This window comes from Stenella coeruleoalba, assembly GCF_951394435.1.
Source record: "Stenella coeruleoalba genome assembly, chromosome: 1".
NCBI classification, from domain to species: domain Eukaryota; kingdom Metazoa; phylum Chordata; class Mammalia; order Artiodactyla; family Delphinidae; genus Stenella; species Stenella coeruleoalba.
The window spans coordinates 95,187,200-95,206,108 of NC_137169.1; the positions used below are offsets into that span (position 1 = coordinate 95,187,200).

General features: G+C 37.0%; 2 protein-coding genes across 3 annotated transcripts in view; one reads left to right on the top strand and one right to left on the bottom strand.

The window, feature by feature from the left end:
* Window positions 1-18,909, top strand: part of STXBP3 (syntaxin binding protein 3) — a 57,135-nt gene that overhangs the window by 36,405 nt on the left and 1,821 nt on the right. Inside the window, exons 12-19 of one of the 2 annotated variants that reach the window (XR_013827163.1) lie at window positions 2,539-2,604; window positions 3,683-3,763; window positions 4,649-4,787; window positions 5,078-5,184; window positions 5,736-5,828; window positions 8,404-8,489; window positions 16,252-16,400; window positions 17,295-18,342. Coding sequence is in view for 1 of the 2 variants with exons in the window: in XM_079913619.1 (XP_079769745.1) it covers window positions 2,539-2,604; window positions 3,683-3,763; window positions 4,649-4,787; window positions 5,078-5,184; window positions 5,736-5,828; window positions 8,404-8,489; window positions 16,252-16,400; window positions 17,295-17,389 (816 nt within the window). In the remaining variant the exon portion in view is untranslated. Of the gene's footprint in view, window positions 1-2,538; window positions 2,605-3,682; window positions 3,764-4,648; window positions 4,788-5,077; window positions 5,185-5,735; window positions 5,829-8,403; window positions 8,490-16,251; window positions 16,401-17,294; window positions 18,645-18,909 lie in introns of those variants that run through there. The other variant, XM_079913619.1, reaches the window with a different exon arrangement.
* Window positions 14,396-15,537, bottom strand: LOC307192009 (large ribosomal subunit protein eL37-like). Its single transcript, XM_079932401.1, has one exon. It carries the CDS (start codon window positions 15,489-15,491, stop codon window positions 15,198-15,200), a length of 294 nt encoding a protein of 97 aa, XP_079788527.1. The 5' UTR covers window positions 15,492-15,537; the 3' UTR covers window positions 14,396-15,197.

Sequence of the window (18,909 nt, forward strand, 5' to 3'; positions counted from 1 at the left end):
CTACGTCTCTTCTATTCTGTTCCTTATTTTCCCACTTTTTTCCTCCTCTGTGCTTTAATTAAATATTTTCTATTAACCTGACTTTCAGTCCCCTACTTTTTTTTTTTTTTTGTGGTACACGGGCCTCGCACTGTTGTGGCCTCTCCCGTTGCAGAGCACAGGCTCCGGACGCGCAGGCCCAGCGGCCATGGCTCATGGGCCCAGCCGCTCCGCAGCATATGGGATCTTCCCGGACCGGGACACGAACCCATGTCCCCTGCATTGGCAGGCGGACTCTCAACCACTGTGCCACCAGGGAAGCCCGAGTCTCCTACTTTTGTCTGTTGTATCCAGTCTGCAGTTAAACCCATTCAACATATTGTTTCTTAAACTGCATTAGAAAGTAAAGTTCCCCCTTTATAGTATAAAATTGTATGAGTTTTGACAAATGTATACTCTCATATAACCACAACCAAGATATAGAACAATTCCATCAACACCTCCCCCCACAATTGCCTTGTGCCACTTTGTAGGCAACCTCTCCACTCAACTCTGATCCCCTCAGAAACACTGATCTATTTTCTTTCCTATAGTTTTGCCTTTTCTAGAATGACAGCTAAATAGAATAATACAATATGGCTTTTTCATTTAATATAATGCACTTGACATTCATCCATGTGACATGTAACAGGAGCTTCAACACTTTTTATTGCTGAGTAGTATTCCATTGTATGGATATACTACATTTTATCTGTTCACAAGTTGCAGAACATTTAGGTTTTTTCCAAGTTGTTGACAATTACAAATAAAGCCACTGTGAACATTCAGGTTTTGTGTGAACAAATGTTTTCATTCAGTTGGATAAATAAGAGTAAGATTGCTGGGTCATATGGTAAATGTATATTTAATTTTCTAGGAAACTTCCAAACTGTTTTCCTAATTTGCTGTACCATTTTACAGTCTCACCAACAATGTATGAGTCATTCGTTGTGTTTTTAATTTCAAAGTTGCATTTAATTCTAGGGCATCCATTGAATTTTTTTTTTTTTTTTTTTTGTGGTACGCGGGCCTCTCAATGTTGTGGCCTCTCCCGCTGCGGAGCACAGGCTCCGGACGCGCAGGCTCAGCGGCCATGGCTCACGGGCCCAGCCACTCCGTGGCATGTGGGATCCTCCGGACCGGGGCACGAACCCGCGTCCCCTGCATCGGCAGGCGGACTCAACCACTGCACCACCAGGGAAGCCCCATTGAATTTTTTTAATAAAGTCTATAATTCTCTATTGAAATACTCCATCTTTTCATCCATTTAGTTCATCTTTTCCCCTGTTTTCTTTAACATAAGTATGATATTTTAAAGTCCTTGTCTGCTAACTCCAGCGTCTGGGTTTTCTTGGGTCTACTTTTATTGACTGTTTCATCACTTGAGTATCCATCACTTTTTCCTGTTTTACATGTCCAGTAATATATTACTGTATGTTAGACATTGTGGATGCTATGTTGCAAAGGCTCTTGGTGATGTTCTCTTTACTAAGCGTATTGAGTTCTGTTCTGGCAGGCAGTTAATTTTTTAGTGAATAACCTTGATTCTGTTGAGACTTCATGTCAGGCTTTTGTTATGTTGAGTGTATTTCACTTTTGCATTTAGTCTGAAGATATAGTCCTTCCAGGACTAAATGTCTGGGATGTTCACTTAGAACTGTCTACTTTGTCTGGATCAGAGAATGCCAATATTGTCTTGCATTAAGACCCCTCTGAAATCTCTGCAGTCGTTCTCTGCTAGGCCTTTAAGAGTTATGCCCTGTATATGTGCAGCTTAGTATTTGGCCAGGGATGCTAAGGCAACCCTTCTACACGTCTTTGAGTTATGTTGTGACTGGCTCTTTTCTGTATTAACCCTGGACCCCAACCCCTACCTCAGTAGCCCCAAACTCTGATCTCTTTTTCCTCTGCCCAGAGAGACTTGCTTTCTACTTAAACTCTACTTCCTTTCACTGTGTTTTGGAAAATGTTTCAGGGAAGAGCCAGGATGAGTGCAGGGATCACCGTCTATGCTTTCCTTTGCTCAAGTAACCTAGCTTTGAGCTATTTTTGAAAAATCCTTTGCCTGAAAGCTGTTGTCTTTTTTATTTTGTCCAATTTTGTTTTTGTTTATGGAGGGAGAATTTTTTTCTTTTTTTTTTTGCGGTACGCGGGCCTCTCACTGTGTGGCCTCTCGTGTTGTGGAGCACAGGCTCCGGACGCACAGGCTCAGTGGCCATGGCTCACGGGCCCAGCCGCTCCGCGACATGTGGGATCCTCCCAGACTGGGGAACGAACCTGTGTCCCCTGTATCGGCAGGCGGACTCTCAACCACTGCACCACCAGGGAACCCCCCGGAGAATAATTTTTATATCAGTTACTTTATCATGGCTGCAACTGGAAACCTTGAATTTGTTTTCTTTTTAAAATTGCCAAATATTTAGTAAATTAGTAAATATTTAAAACTACAGGATTTTAAAGTTGTTATATAAAAATAACTGAATCATAAGTTTGTTTTAAAAAATGTTTTATTTTTCCTAGACATCACTTAGTGCTCTTGCCCAACTGATGAAAAAGATGCCCCATTTCCGTAAACAGATTACTAAGGTAAGCAGTATCATACAGAAGATATGTTATCATTTTTAGTTTATTAGTCCATCCAGTTCTGTAGTCAGGTTTAGCAGTGGGTGTCATGGAATACTTGGTGTTAGTTGTCCTCTAAAACCTTACTTTAGGTCTGAGAAATACCCCAAATATCTAAGCTCCCCAATAGAGTTCTCTCTATATATACTCTTGATTTATATCTTTATCTTGAATAGCCAAACAGAAAAAGCTTAATATTTATCAACTTAATAAGAAGATTCAACATTGGATTGACAAGTGGTTGTTGTTATACTTGGTTCGTTGAATTAATAGTTATTTTTAAAATTTTATTTATTTATTTATTTATTTTTGGTTGCATTGGGTCTTCATTGCTGCATGCCGGCTTTCTCTAGTTGTGGTAAGCAGGGGCTACTCTTCATTGCGGTGTGCGGACTTCTTACTGTGGTGACTTCTCTTGTTGTGGAGCATGGGCTGTAGGCATGCTGGCTTCAGTAGTGGTGGCGCACAGGCTTAGTTGCTCCGCGGCATGTGGGATCTTCCTGGACCAGGGCTCAAACCCGTGTCCCCCTGCATTGACAGGCGGATTCTTAACCACTGCGCCACCAGTGATGTCTGAATTAATAGTTATATATCAGTAGATTTAAGAGCAATCAAAGTTGTGTGGGCAGGTAAAGTTTTGTTTTTTTGCTGTTCCAGTCCTTCTTACAAGTATTTATCAGAATAATATTTACATATTTTTATCATATTGCTTCCTAATCAAGAATCAATAACATAAATTCAAACTTTTTCTGCTTGCCTTTAAGGACTTCACTATTTTTTTCTCACCTTATTTTTCACTACTCATAAGCCCAACACAAATTCAACCCTTCCATTCTGTTTTTTGTGGTCTGTTGATTATCCCCTGTAGATCATGGTAATTTTCACTTTTTTCCGTTCTCGAGATGTTTCCCTTGATCTACATGGTACCTCCTTCCCACCAAAGCCCATGCTTTCCTTCAGGCCCATCTCAAAAGTTTAATATTATCAGTTACACAGAAAGAAATGAAAATGCTTTAAATGATTGATTTCTTCTGTTTTTCAGCAAGTTGTTCATCTTAACTTAGCAGAAGATTGCATGAATAAGTTCAAGCCTAATATAGAAAAGCTCTGCAAAACTGAACAGGTATGTGCAGAGCCAGTAATACCTATGTTCAGGATAGATTTCCAGAATTAACTTTGTAACGTAAAACCTAACTTTTTGTTCAATACAGTGCACTAGATCACAGAACCTCTTTTAGAAGGAGACTCACCCACTTGGTTTAATACATCATTCCTTACCAACGCTAACAAGTAGCTATACAGTATCATAGTAAGCAGTCCCTCCTAATCTGTGATTATGCATTTTTGGTTGAATGGGATGATTTAAGTGTTTGGAGCATTAATTCAGGGTAGCACTGTTGGCAGGCCTTTTTCAGTGGGTGCAGCATTTAAGGCAGCATCCTGCAGAGTACTGTGTAGGCACATTTAATTAAAGTCTCCTCTATAATGCCAAAACTATTTAGATCAGTGCTGTCTAATAGAAATAGATTGCAAGTCATGTATAATTTTAAATATTCTAGTAGTCACATTAAAAAGGTAAAAAGAAATGAGTGTGGTTAACTTTATTTGATTTAACCCAGTATATCCAAAATATTATTTTGACATGTAATCAATATAAAACAATTATTGAAATATTTTACATCCTTTTTTTCACAAACAAGTCCTCAGAATCTGGTGTTTTAACTTAGAGCACATCTTAATTCAGACTAGACACATTTCAAGTGCTCAGTAGCCACATGCAGCTCATGTCTACCATATTAGCAAAGGTATAGATTAATGATTTTCTTCTCTGAATTATTTTTTGACTTTTTACATTTTGTACAGTATTAGTTTACAAGTGATACTCACATTTTCCTGTGAAAAGGCATCAGTGTTCCATTAAAATTTGGCAAGTTTTAGTAATAGGTTTTTTTTAACTGAAAAATGAATTTGGATCATAGACCACTAACCATATTTCATTTTCGTTAAGGACCTGGCACTTGGAACTGACGCAGAAGGACAGAAAGTCAAAGATGCTATGCGAGTACTCCTTCCAGTTCTGCTCAGCAAAAATCATGATAATTATGATAAAATAAGAGCAATCCTACTTTATATATTCAGTATTAATGGTAATGCAGACTGTTTATTTTCTTGAATATATTAAAATACCCAGCTCTAAAATCATTTTACAATAAGTGGTTTACTATTTGATCATAAGAAAATCTTAGAAAATTCAAAAGTAGTGGCTACAGTTGGTTAAGATAAATAAAAGGAAAAATGTGAAATTGGGAGTGTACTGAAGGGTATATAATTTAAATGTTTGCTTTTTTAAAAAAAGCTTTATTCTTGGATACCTAAAACCTGGAAATGATTATGGTAGCAATTATTTGACTGTGCTCTCATATTTTACTTATCTAAGGAACTACGGAAGAAAACTTGGACAGGTTGATCCAGAATGTAAAGATAGAAAATGAGAGTGACATGATTCGTAACTGGAGTTACCTTGGTGTTCCCATTGTCCCTCCCGTAAGAAATTTTACATTCTGTATATACTTATACATACACATGTGTGGTCATTTGCATTAAATATGTTTTCTTATGTGGGAATCCATGTGGACAGTCTTCTTAATTTTACTCTGTTGATTTGGTAAGTAAAATATTAATAATTTCATTTTTTTCCATATATGGGTAATTTGGACAAGTACATTTTTCTAGTGAATTTATATCTTACAGCTTCTGTTGTAATTTGCTATTTACGCTTTTCTTTTTATGATTCATTTATAGCAGAATTTGAAGAACTCTGTATAGAATCTCACTCTTTCCCATCGAGTTTTATATAAGCACTTTGGAGTAAACATATTTTCTGATATTATCACAAATTTTATCATTAATGCACAAAATACTGTGAAGTTACATGACCACGCCTGTTCAGATTTTTTGAGTAGGCTTTTCCACTCTTAGTTTTAAGTCAACTGCACCATAGTGTTTGTTGTAAATTAAACATCTTGTTAGAAAACTTAAGAGAATATCACTAAATAAAATTACTGATTTTTAATTTTTTCCTCTAATTATATTAGTCTCAACAAGGCAAACCATTAAGAAAGGATCGGTCTGCAGAAGAAACGTTTCAGCTCTCTCGATGGACACCTTTTATCAAAGATATTTTGGAGGTAAAATTAATTAAATTTTATTTATACCTGAGTGCCCTTCTGTACAATATTTTTTACTCTTTGTATATTTATCTGTCAGTCTGAGCATATCTATGGGTCAGGAATTATCTGCAGTACTGGGAGAGTTCACAAAAGAAGGCTGTTTCTGGTGTTAAGGGAGGAAAGGAAACTCTTGAAGATTCTCTCCTTAAAGACTGCAAATTCATACCACTGACTGACTCAAAATAAATTAAAAAAAATAAAGCACACACATGTTTTATGAAAAAAACTCTGTTTGAAATAACTATATGTAGCAGAAATATAAATAATTTAGTTGAATGAAAGTTCAACAAAATAACATTTGTTTATGACCACTATTAGAAAGTGTTAGACTCCAGTATTCTTGGAAAAGTATTTGTGATTAAAATGTAAACCTCCAATGGAATATTACCCAGCCATACAAAGAAACGAAATTGAGTTATTTGTAGTGAGGTGGATGGACCTAGAGACTGTCGTACAGAGTGAAGTAAGTCAGAAAGAGAAAAATACCATATGCTAACACATATATATGGAATCTTAAAAAGAAATGGTTCTGAAGAACCTGGGGCAGGACAGGAATAAAGACGCAGATGTAGAGAATGGACTTGAGGACACGGGGAGGGGGAAGGGTAAGCTGGGACGAAGTGAGAGAGTGGCATGGACTTATATATACTACCAGATATAAAATAGATAGTTAGTGGGAAGCAGCTTCACAGCACAGGGAGATCAGCTCGGTGCTTTGTGACCACCTAGAGGGGTGGGATAGGGAGGGTGGGAGGGAAACACAAGAGGGAGGAGATATGGAAATATATGTATATGTATAGCTGATTCACTTTATTATAAAGCAGAAACTAACACACCATTGTAAAGCAATTATACTCCAGTAAAGATGTTAAGAAAAAAATGTAAGCCTCACTATAGTTTGCTTTTATAGTCAACAGAGATGGCTGATGCCTTTAGTACTGTTTACTTTTAGAAAATAATATTCAATTATAGGAAATCAGAAAATGAACTAATAAAAATCACATTATGAGCTCAATAAAGCCATGACATTGATTCTTCAGTCATAATCAGATAGTTCTATTTATTCTAATTTGCCTTTAACTTATTAAACTTTAATTTCTACTTTCCTGTGGAAACTAATTGTGTACAATTTATTCCTATGATTTTTCTGTTTTACTTGACTAATTCTATGTCATTCACACATGCTTAATATAGATGAAAAGTTTAAAGAGTTTAGACTTTTTTTTCTGCAGCATAAGTTTTTTTTTTTTTTCCTGATCCATAACAAGGATATAGAACTAAGTAGTTTTTCTTTGCTAGTATTTTAAAAATAAGAATTGACCTTCTCAAACCCTTTAACAAGAATTTGCATATTAAATTCAGAAAACCCACTTTTACCTCAGTGGCAGTCTATGGCCTTCAGGGTTTCAACTGAAACTTGGTTTCTTCACATCTTGCAGTCTTATTGAAATATTCTAGGACTTCTGAGTACCTTGTGCCCATTCCTTGTCCATTCCTACTTATTGATACCATTTGTACAACCATGCTCTAATGCAGTGGTCTCTAAACTTTCTTGATCATGCATACTTAATCATAATAGACGTGATCAGGAGCCTAGAGTATATATTATTTATTTATAAACTATATAAATTCTGTATTGATAAAATACTATGTGTACAGTATATACAATTACACAAAAATATATAATAAAATATTAACCCTAAAAAGAAGGAAAATTTTAAAAATGAAATGAAAAGGAAAGCCTTGCTCATCCCATTGGCTTGTCTTGAATACACCTAGGCCACATTCTGTTTTAGAGCCACCGCTATGAAGGGCAAGGCCTGGACTCCAGTAGCCTAAGAGGTCTGTCAGGATTAAGATGGTATTTAGAAACCCCCAGCACTGGGCTTCCCTGGTGGCACAGTGGTTAAGAATCTGCCTGCCAATGCAGGGGACACAGGTTCAAGCCCTGGTCTGGGAAGATCCCACATGCTGCGGAGCAGCTAAGCCCATACGCCACAACTACTGAGCCTGTGCTCTAGAGCCCGTGTGCCACAGCTACTGAAGCCCACATGCCTAGAGCCCGTGCTCCGCAACAAGAGAAGCCATCGCAATGAGAAGACCGTGCACTGCAACGAAGAGTAGCCCTTGCTCACCACAACTAGAGAAAGCCCGTGCACAGCAAGAAAAAACCCAACACAGCCTAAATAAATAAATAAATAATAAAATAAATAAATTTATTTTTTAAAAAAGGAACCCCTAGCACTCTAAAGATAAAGATCCTTATAAGGTACCTGGAATTCTCACACCAAAATGGGAACCCTCCAGATGAAGAAATACAGGCATGCAATAAATATTAGTTTAATAAGTAAATGATTTCATTAATTTTTGTAGCAATTAAGATTTGTTTCAAAAAGAGGGCTAACCTTATTTTATTAAATATATATCCTTATGTTCCTTAATTGTAAACACAAGTTTTGAGTTTTATGTAAAACAAACAAAATCCTGGAATTTACAATATTTTCTTGGTGGTTTTAATTCTTTTCTTTCCTAGGATGCCATTGATAATAGATTAGATTCAAAAGAGTGGCCATATTGTTCCCAGTGTCCAGCAGTATGGAATGGCTCAGGAGCTGTAAGGTAAAACCTATAAATGAAAACCAGTGAAATTTTCACTATGAAATTACAGACTAATAACTGAAAAGATACACAGGTATTCCTATATTGGTAACTCTTCTTGAAGCATATAGTCACTTAAAAGGCAGTTTTTCTTTAACTGTAACCTGTTTTAGATGAGTCCAGATAAGCAATATGAAAATGTGCCTTATTATAAAAAAACTTTCATGAAACTAGAGAAGAATTTCTCCACTCATCTTTTTTTTTCTTCACATTAGCGGAGGACATAATCCTTTTTGATGATTTTTTTGGTGATAAAATATTTGAGACATTCAGAAAGCTATAGACAATATTATAATGCATACCCTATACTCAGTGCCCAGCTTAACAAATGAATCATAAATACAGTTCAAGCTTCCTATATATCACTCTCTGATTTTTATTCTCCCTTTCTTCACTATCCTGAATTTGGTGTTTACCATTCACCTGTGCATCTTTATACATTTCTACATATATCTGTATTCTAAATTATGTATAGAGTTGTGTTTTGCAGGATTTTTCTCTTGGTCTTTGGCTTTTAGCAGTTTAACTATGATGTGTCTAGGCGGAGTTCTTTTTGTGTTTATTCTACCTGGGGTAGTTGAGTTTTCTTGGATCTACAAGTTAATATTTTTCATCAAATTTTGGGAAGTTTTCAGTTGCTGTTTCTTCAAATTTTTTTTCTGCCTGTTTCTCTCTCCCTCTTCTTTTGAAACTCCATTACTCATGTGTTGGAAAGTTTGACTTTGTCTCATGGGTCACTGAGGCTGTTTACCTTTCTTCCACCTTTTTTCTTTCTGTTCTTCAGATATGCTAATATCTATTGATCCATCTTCAATTCTTTGATTCTTTCTTCTGACATCTCAAATCTGCTATTGAGCCCATCTAGTGAATTTTTCATTTCAGTTATTGTGCTTTTCACATTTTGAATTTCCATTTGCTTCTTTTTTAGTTTCCATTTCTCTTTTGAAATTCCCCATTGATTAACATAGTATCAGCATGCTTTTCTTTAATTATTTGATCATATTTATAATAGATTCTTCAAAGTCTGCTAATCCAACATCTGGATTCACTCAGGGTCAGTTTCTATTGATGGCTTTTTTCCAACGTGTGGGACACACTTTACTGTTTTCTTACATATCTACTAATTTTTGCTTGAAAGTTGGATCTTTTAGATACTGTACTGTAGCAACTCTAAATTGTTTTTTGTTTTAGTAACTTGTGTGGACTTAAGCTGTGGGATCACTGCCCCCTGCAGTTTAGCCACTGATGTCATTGCAGGGGTTTTTAATTTTAAATTTAATTTTTTTGCTTGGTTCCTAGTGGTTGCCCTATGTCTGAATAGTTTAGAGGTCAGCCAGTTACCTGGGCAGAGGTTGTGTTTAGACACCTCACGCCTTCCATCATCTGCTGATCAATCCGAGTGTGGGTTAAGAACTGCATTACAAGTCAGAGTCAGTTCTTGAGTCTTCCCTCCCCGCCACCACCACCCTTCTTTTTTTTCCTATTCTTTCCCTGGGCTTTCTCTGGCTTGTCCTGGCACAAGCATAATTTGGCAGTCAGCTAAGGATGTGGGGAGAGTTTGTCTTTGTCTTCTTTGGCTTTCGTATGTTCAGGATTTCCCCATTAAATTTCTGGCTGATGTGCCACCTATCCCATACTGGGACCAAGATGTTGTGCTACCAGAGCTGCAGGTCTTCCTGTTCTAAACCAGGTCTGCCGTTTTTAACTAGCAAAGCTGCAGGATTTTGTACTCCCTTCGCTCCCTACCTTGAATCAAGTCTTCCACCTCAGGCAGTAAAGTTGGTGGTTTTCTCAGCCAGCCTGAGGTCAGTAAAGCTATAGTTTTTGCTGACTGAGTTGGAAGAACAGTGCAGGTTGAGTGTAGCCTCAGGCTAGAAGGTCACGTAGTCACTACCACCATTCTTACCAATATGCTAACATATTTTTTAAGAGTAAATGCTTCTCAATTTGCTGTTTGCCTGTGGTTGATTTCCAAGTGACCTGAACTGGTTTTTCCCCCCACAACTTCATCCAGGTTTATACTTGTTTTCTTGGACGGCAATCTTCTGACCATCTTATTCCGCCATGACCACAAGTTGTCTTTGACTGTGTTTTTAATCTTAATATACATGGTGTCATCTTGTATGTGTCCTCCTGCAACTTCCTTTTTAAATTTCCCTCAACATTATGTTTGTGAAATGTATCCCAAATTGATAACATGCATAAATTTTCACTGCTGGTTGGTGTATTCTTATGTGAGTATCACAGTTTATTCATGTATTTTCCACACAAAGGAAATTTAGGCTGTGTCAAAACTGGCAGCATTACAAACAATATGCAATGAGAATTCTTGTACATTTACGTGTGTTTGAGTATATCTCTAGGGTGATTCTCTTGGTCTGAGGACTTTTTCTTTAGTTTTATTTTTCCCTTTTCTCCTGGTTTGGAAGTTATATAGCCTTTTTGTACTTTTGTAGCTATTATCCTTAGAATTTTAGTACACTTCTTTGACTCAACAAAGTCTGAGATTAGTTATCTTTGCCCTTCTCATGAACAATACAGAACTTTAGAACAACTTAATTCAAACTACACACCCTTTAAATGTTCTCTTAATTGTTTTCACCTTATATCTTTTTTATTTCCCAAATTAATGATGAGCATTATTATTTTTTTAGTTGTGTGTGCATACTAACCAGTTATATTGCGCACCACTTCTGCTTTCATCCCTTTTTTTAAAAATTAATTTTATTTTACTTTTGGCTGCGTTGGGTCTTTGTTGCTGCACGCAGGAGTTGCAGTGAGCGGGGTCTACTCTTTGTTGTGGTGCACAGGCTTCTCATTGCAGTGGCTTCTCTTGTTGTGGAGCATGGGCTCTAGGTGCATGGGCTTCACTGGTTGTGGCATGCGGGCTCAGTAATTGTGGCTCATGGGCTCTAGAGCACAGGCTCAGTAGTTGTGCCGCACGGGCTTAGTTGCTCCATGGCATGTGGGATCTTCCCGGACCAGGGATCAAACCTGTGTCCCCTGCATTGGCAGGTGGATTCTTAACCACTGCACCACCAGGGGAGTCCCTTGCATCCCGTTTTTTGGGCTCATTTGTTTTCTTTTCTGAAATATATCCTATCCTTTAGAAGTTTCTTCAGTGTGGGTCTGTTGGTGGTAGGGTCTCTGTGGTTTTGTCTGTCTGAAAATGTCTTCATTTTGTCATTGTTCTTATATGATAGCTTTGAATTTCTAGGCTCATGTTAATTTTCACTCAACACTTTGAAATGTTATTCTCCTGTTTCTTGGTTTCCATTTTAGCTCTTGGGAAGGTGTGTGTATGGGGATGGGGTGTTTTCAGACAGTTTTGTCGTACTTTTATAGGTAATTTGCCTTTTCTCTCTGGTGCTTTTTGTGTTTGGTATTCTGTACATTTCCTGTGCTGTGTCTACCTGAGGGTTTATTTTTATTTCTTTCCTTGGGATTCAGTGTGTTTCCTAAAATCTGAAGTTTCATATCTTCCATAAATTCTTCAAATATTGCCACTTCTGCAGTCTTGGTTTTATTCAAACATCTCATTTTATCTTCATGCCTCATAATCCCTCAAGTTTTAATATTTCTTTTACTTTTTGTGTTTCCTTTTGGAAATTTTTCTTTGGATTTAGTTTTCAATTCTTTAGTTCTTTCTTAAATTTGTGCCTAATCTGCTGAGTAAACTGTATATATGTATATATTTTTTGAGCTTCTATGTTCATTGACTTTACTTTTCCTTTATTTTAGAAGTTCTCCTTGTTTCTTTTTCAAATATGCTTGGACTTCTTTGTTATTTTGTCATGCTTTCTGTTCTACTTTATTATCATTTATCATTTTCAACATACTTAATTTTAGACTATTTTTTACTAAATTCAACATCTGACATTCTTTGGGGTCTAATTTTACTGCTTTTTCATTTCCGCAGACACTTATGCTTGCTTATTTCCTCATGTGCTTCATAATTTTGGATTCTGAACTTATTTCAGTAGCCAGGATTGAGAGTGGGTACCTTCAGAGAGGTTTTGTATTTGCTTCTGCCGAGGTTAGAGACTTTTTTCTTTTGTGTGTTAATTTCTCAGTTGGGGTTCCCCAGCCTATGAAGGTCGTGTAAATTAGAGCTCTCACGAGACAGGCCTGTGTTGAATTATCAGGCAAGAAGCTTCTTTGTCATCTCCCCTTGCTTTTGAGTGTGTCCTGACCTTATGCTGGGGTGTCACCTCCCCATCTCTACCTTGCACAATATCCAAGACTTTGTCTTCTGTGTTCATTAAACAGGGAAACACCCAGACCCCTTGTTTGCTAAGATTAGACTAACACTGTAAGGCAGAGCAAGCCTCAACTCAGTTTACCACTCTAGTTTTTAGTTTCCTTTGTGCTGCTGCTGGCCCTTGAAGATTGCTCCTACTTGTTTACTTTCAGCTATGCTTTTAAAAAGATGTTTGTTCTTATTTTAACCAATGCCTCTAGGTGCTTTCTAGAGTGAGATTTTCAGGATACAGAGATTTACTCATTATTTATGTGTCTTTCAGAGTGTAAAACACGAGCACAGTGTCTTACACATTTATGTGAAACAAATTAAATGTAATCCTATTGTCCTAAAATTGCTATTCAGAAATTTAAAAATCGTTACAATCACACAATCATTTTGAGCAATATTAATTCCTTTTCTTTTGCTTTCTTACTTTATTTCACTCTCTTTGGAAAGTTTTTAAACCAAGGTTGTACTTTTAGTATGTCCTTGATTTATTTTGTATGGGAACCAAGAGTGTATCTTGTTCCTGTTTCATCTTTCAAAGCAAACTACTAAGTGTCTTTACTATTTCTGTTGTTTACTACCTCGTCGTTCCTTAAGATGGCAGATGGAAATTACCATCCAAAGGCTAGACTGAGAACATTATTAAAAGTTTACCATGGACTTCCCTGGTGGCACACTGGTTAAGAATCCGCCTTCCGGGACTTCCTTGGTGGCGCAGTGATTAAGAATCTGCCTGCCAATTCAGGGGACACAGGTTCGAGCCCTGGTCCTGGAAGATCCCACATGCCGTGGAGCTACTGAGCCCGTGTGCCACAACTACTTCAGCCCGCGTGCCTAGAGCCTGTGCTCCACAGCAAAGAGAAGCCACCACAATGAGAAGCCCGCGCACCACAACAGAGTAGCCCCCGCTCGCTGCAACTAGAGAAAGCTCTCACACAGCAACAAAGATCCAATGCAGCCAATAAATAAATAAATAAATAAATTTACTTAAAAAAAAGAATCCCCCTGCCAATGCAGGGGACACGGGTTCAAGCCCTGGTCTGGGAAGATCCCACATCCCATGGAGCAGCTAAGCCCATGCACCACAACTACTGAGCCTACGCTCTAGAGCCCGCGAGCCACAACTACTGAAGCCCATGCGCCTACAGCCTGTGCTTCACAAGAGAAGCCACCGCAATGAGAAGCCCATGCACCGCAATGAAGAGTAGTCCCCACTCGCCACAACTAGAGAAAGCCTGCGTGCAGCAACAAAGACCCAGTGCAGCCAAAAATAAATAAATGAATTTATTTTTAAAAAAAGTTTACCGTGATATCCTACATTGCAGGGTCTTAGAGGTCATCTAGTATATGGTTTCCAAAGTGGGTAATAAGGTGATCTATTGGGTATTATTTTTATACTAGAAAAAGGAGAAATTAAGCTTTATTAGTATATACTAGTACACATATATAATTTATAAACTAATATATATTTTTAATAGATGTACATGTTTATTTTAAAATATTTATTTACTTTTCAAATAAAAGCTCAGAATTTTTACCAGTGGGGTATGGGAACAAAAATAGTGGTTTCTATGACCTAGGGCAGTGCTACCCAATACAACTTTCTTGCAGTGATGGAAATGTCCTATATCTGCACTGTCCTATATGATAACCACTGGCCACATATCATGACTGAGAAACTGAATTTTTAATTTTAGTTAATTTAAATTTAAATAGCCTCATGTGGCTAGTGGCTGCTATCTTGGCCAGTGTGCAGATCTAGAGCAATCTGAGGGGGGAAGTAGTAGAAATTGTAGTTCTATTTGTTTAGTGCTTTCCTAGTACTAGATTCCATACTTAGTGTATTCTGTACATTATTTCATTTGATCTTGAAAACAACCCTTTAGGTTTAGAGAGAGGTTAAGGAACTTGCTAAAAATCATAGAGAATTAAAAAGAAGCAGAATCAGAGTTGAAACCCAGGTGGCTCTCTTTTTTTTTTTTTAACAGCATTATTGAGTTACAATTGACTTCATAACGTATATTTTTAAGGTATACAACTTGATGTTTTGATACATATACATTGGGAAATCACCACAAACTAGTTAATATATCCATAATTACCTTTTTTCCTTTTTTTTTCTTTTCCTTCTTTTGTGGCATAAAGACTTAATTTAAGATCTATCCTCTTAGCATATTTCACATATACAGTACAGTTTTGTTAACTATAGTCACCATGCTGTACATTAGATCTCTAGAACTTACTCATCTTGCATAGCTGAAACTTTGTGCCCTTTGAGCAACATTGCCTCTTTTTCCTCTCCACCCGTTCCCCGGCAACCAACATTGTATCCTCCACTTCTATCAATTTGGCTTTTTTATTTTATTTTATTTTTTTATTTAAAACCAGAACATTTATTGCGCGACTAGTCATTGAAGTCCTTAAGATGAACTGGTTGCTGCAACAGCTGCCCTCTTGGACTTAGGTGTTTTTCCTTCACGGAACCCATGCCTGAATCTGCGGTATACAATTTTTAGGTTCCTCATTCGACCAGTCTGGGTGGTACTTCGTCTTTTAGCTTTAGCACTCCAGTTATACTTTCTCTTCCGCTTGGCAGGATAGCCACATTTGCCACAGGTCGACTTCTGAAGGTGGTAGGCCGTAGAGCCACAGCGGTGGCACAACATGTGCGTCTTATTCCGACACTTTCCAAACAGTGATGTTCCCTTCATCATCTCGCTTCTGCCACCAAGACCAAAGAGCAGTTTGACTATTTTAGATTCCACATATAAGTGAGATCATGTAGTCTTTCTGAGTCTGGCCTTTTTCACTTAGCATAATATCCTTCAGGTTCATTCATGTTGTTGCAAATGGAAGAATTTGCTTCTTTTTTAAGCCTGAATAATATTCCACTCTCTATATATACCATTTTTTTAATCCATTGATGGACATTTAGGTTGTTTTCATATCTTTCATATCTCATATCTTTCATAATACTGCAGTGACCACAGGAGTGCAGATATGTGTTCGATATCTCCTATAATCATACTTTACTAGTAGAGTTCCAGGAAGGGACGTTCTGGTACCACGTCAGCTCCAAAGCAGCACCTGTGCCTCCCTCACCCCCTCTATGTCTTTAAAACCCTATTGTCTCAATGCCACCCCCCCCTTTTTTAACTTCAGGAAGTCATAGATTTTCAGGTATACTATGTCTTTATCTGAAATAAATAAGACAGGGCCTTAGCTCTATTTTATAGGTAAAAGTGCTGAGCTAGATTATGAGTCATTTGTTCAAACTCTGTAGATCAAAATTGAACTTACAGTGGGGCTGTCCTGCCTGGCCCTTGATGCTCCAGTCATACCATAGTTAAGTCATTTCCTTAAAATCAATGCAGCTGGTGCCAAATTTGAGTTTGCTTGAGTTGGGCTCTTTTAAAAGACTAAAAGCAGTATGGCTTTGGAAATATTTTTAATGTGTTTGTGTTTATTTTTTAGTGCTCGGCAGAAACCCAGAGCTAATTATTTAGAGGATCGAAAAAATGGGTCTAAGCTAATTGTTTTTGTAATCGGAGGAATTACATACTCTGAAATGCGTTGTGCTTATGAAGTATCTCAGGCACATAAATCCTGTGAAGTTATTATTGGTAAGACTTGTGTTTTCCTCTTTTCTGTTTTTTTAAAACAAACTCTAAATGCAAAAATATATATGTAAAACTTTATCTTGTAATTTACATTTAGGACTAAATTGTTGAGTGCAAAAAAGTATTTTTTAAATCATAGTGTGTTTTATCTGATATACCAGAGTTTTTTCCTGGTTGACTTTCTTGATTTTTTTTTTAATTAAAATTCTGATTTTGAGAGAATGAGCTTCAGAAATATTCTTTATAATCTTTATAATATATATTATATAACATATTATATATTATATATATTCTTTATAATATTCTAAATATTACATAAAGAATATATCCTTTAAAATATTACATCCTATCCTTTTCTTGCCCTCATGATTAAATAATTTTTGAAACATACATTTCTACTACAGAAATATTTTGTAATTTTTTCTGTCTGTGGACCTGACATTGGCCAGGCCTGTATGGAATTTAGTTTTAAGAGTTTCAGTCAAAGCCACTGATACTGAAACTCTCCTGACCCGTGGAGGTGCCGCGTTTATACGCCAAGCCTCGATCTGCGGCACTGCTTAACAGTTCTCTGTGACTGAACTCACAGTGCCTGTTGCTGTTTTGTCAGGAGGACAGACTAACCTCCAGTTTTGGTCTTCAGTTTATCAATATATAGCACAAAGTGGACAAAGCTGTAGGAGTGGGCAGTGTTTTTGAAGGGTTACTGAGTGTGCTCAATGAAGAGGAAGGATTGAAATACTGTAGTTCAGGCAGATTTCAGGAAGGCATCCTATAGAAATTTTAGGTTGCCCCAAGCTACTGCACTTTGCATATTTGAAGGACAGGACAATATAATTAGCCAAGGAAAATTGATTTAACTGCTGGCCTCTGAAAATTTCTCTTTTCCTCTACCAGGTTCCACGCATATTTTAACACCCAAAAAGCTGCTGGATGATATAAAGATGCTGAATAAACCCAAGGATAAAGTCTCCTTTATTAAAGATGAATAGCATTTTAGCGGGGGAGGGATTTGGAGATTCTTATTAATTTGATCAACTAAAGTAGATCAAGACATTGTGGCTGTCATGTAATTTAAAAAATGTAAATATTTTAAGGAATAATGACTTTTCAAATATATTTCTTAAGGGACTGTTTATGATTGCATATCATTGGATTTGCCTTTTTGTGATACGCGGGCCTCTCACTGTGGTGGCCTCTCCCGATGCACAGGCTCAGCGGCCATGGCTTACGACGGTCTTCCCGGACCAGGGCACGAACCCATGTCCCCTGCATCGGCAGGCAGACTCTCAACCGCTGCGCCACCAGGGAAGCCCTGGATTTGCCATTTTTAATTTAAATATTGTTGCTGCTTTATAGATGATGAGAAGAAATGTTAAAATGCTTTCTAAAAGGAAATATTTTCAGCTTTGGAACAGAATATATTACAGTTATGGGTAATTTTTCACAGCCACCTATGTACATACTAATTACTTATTAGATACTTACCTGTCTAATGCTGAAGTATAGTTTTTTGGGAAAGAATGATTTTAAATGAAAAGGTTGTAAAAGTAAAAACTGTGAACTTGTATGTATGATAGAATGATTTCCTATAAGTGCAGTTTTTCTTTCAACTGAAATTCATAACTTCTTTTATATGTAAAGTAATTTAGTCATTAATAGGAATAGAATGATTTCACAGCATATACTGTTGCTAGATACTTCTGAAGAACACAATTTTGTATAATTCTGAATAATGTATGTTAAATTAGCAAACAAAAATAATCATGAACATTCTAAGAGAAAATAAATATATACTTACAAAAATTATCTCTGTTTTTTTGGCAGGGAGGAAGGGGAAATTGGGAAATTTTAAAGTTCTAAGTCAGAGAATTACAAAGAAGAAGAAGAATGCATCATAATCTTCCCACCAACATAACTCCCTTTGACCTAAGAAAATAATAATGTAATCTTTGTATATGGTTGGATAATGTAAGGATATGTGTGCACATGTGTTACACAAAGGGAACATCTTCATTTCAAATCTCTCCTTTTACCTGGCCTCATAGTGTTCTATTATAGAGTGGGCTGTAATTTATATATCACTCGTCTTCAGAGTTTTGCTCTTACAAATAATGCGGCATTGTTTGGGTACATACCTGTGCAAACTTACACAAATATTTCTATAATATAAATTTCTAGCAAGGACATAGCTGTCTAAAGTATTTGTGCTTTAAAATACTGATAGATATCACCATTTAAAATTTTTATGTAGGGACTTCCCTGGTGATCCAGGGGCTAAGACTCCACGCTCTCAATGCAGGGGGCCTGGGTTCGATCCCTGGTCAGGGAACTAGATCCTACATGCTGCCATGCTGCAACTAAGTGTTGGCATGCCACAACTAAAAGATCCCCCACACCACAACTAAAAAGACCCCGCACACAGCAACTAAAGATCCCACGTGCCACAACTAAGACCCGATGGAGCCAAATAAATAAATTAATTAAATAAATAAATACTAAAAAAATAAAA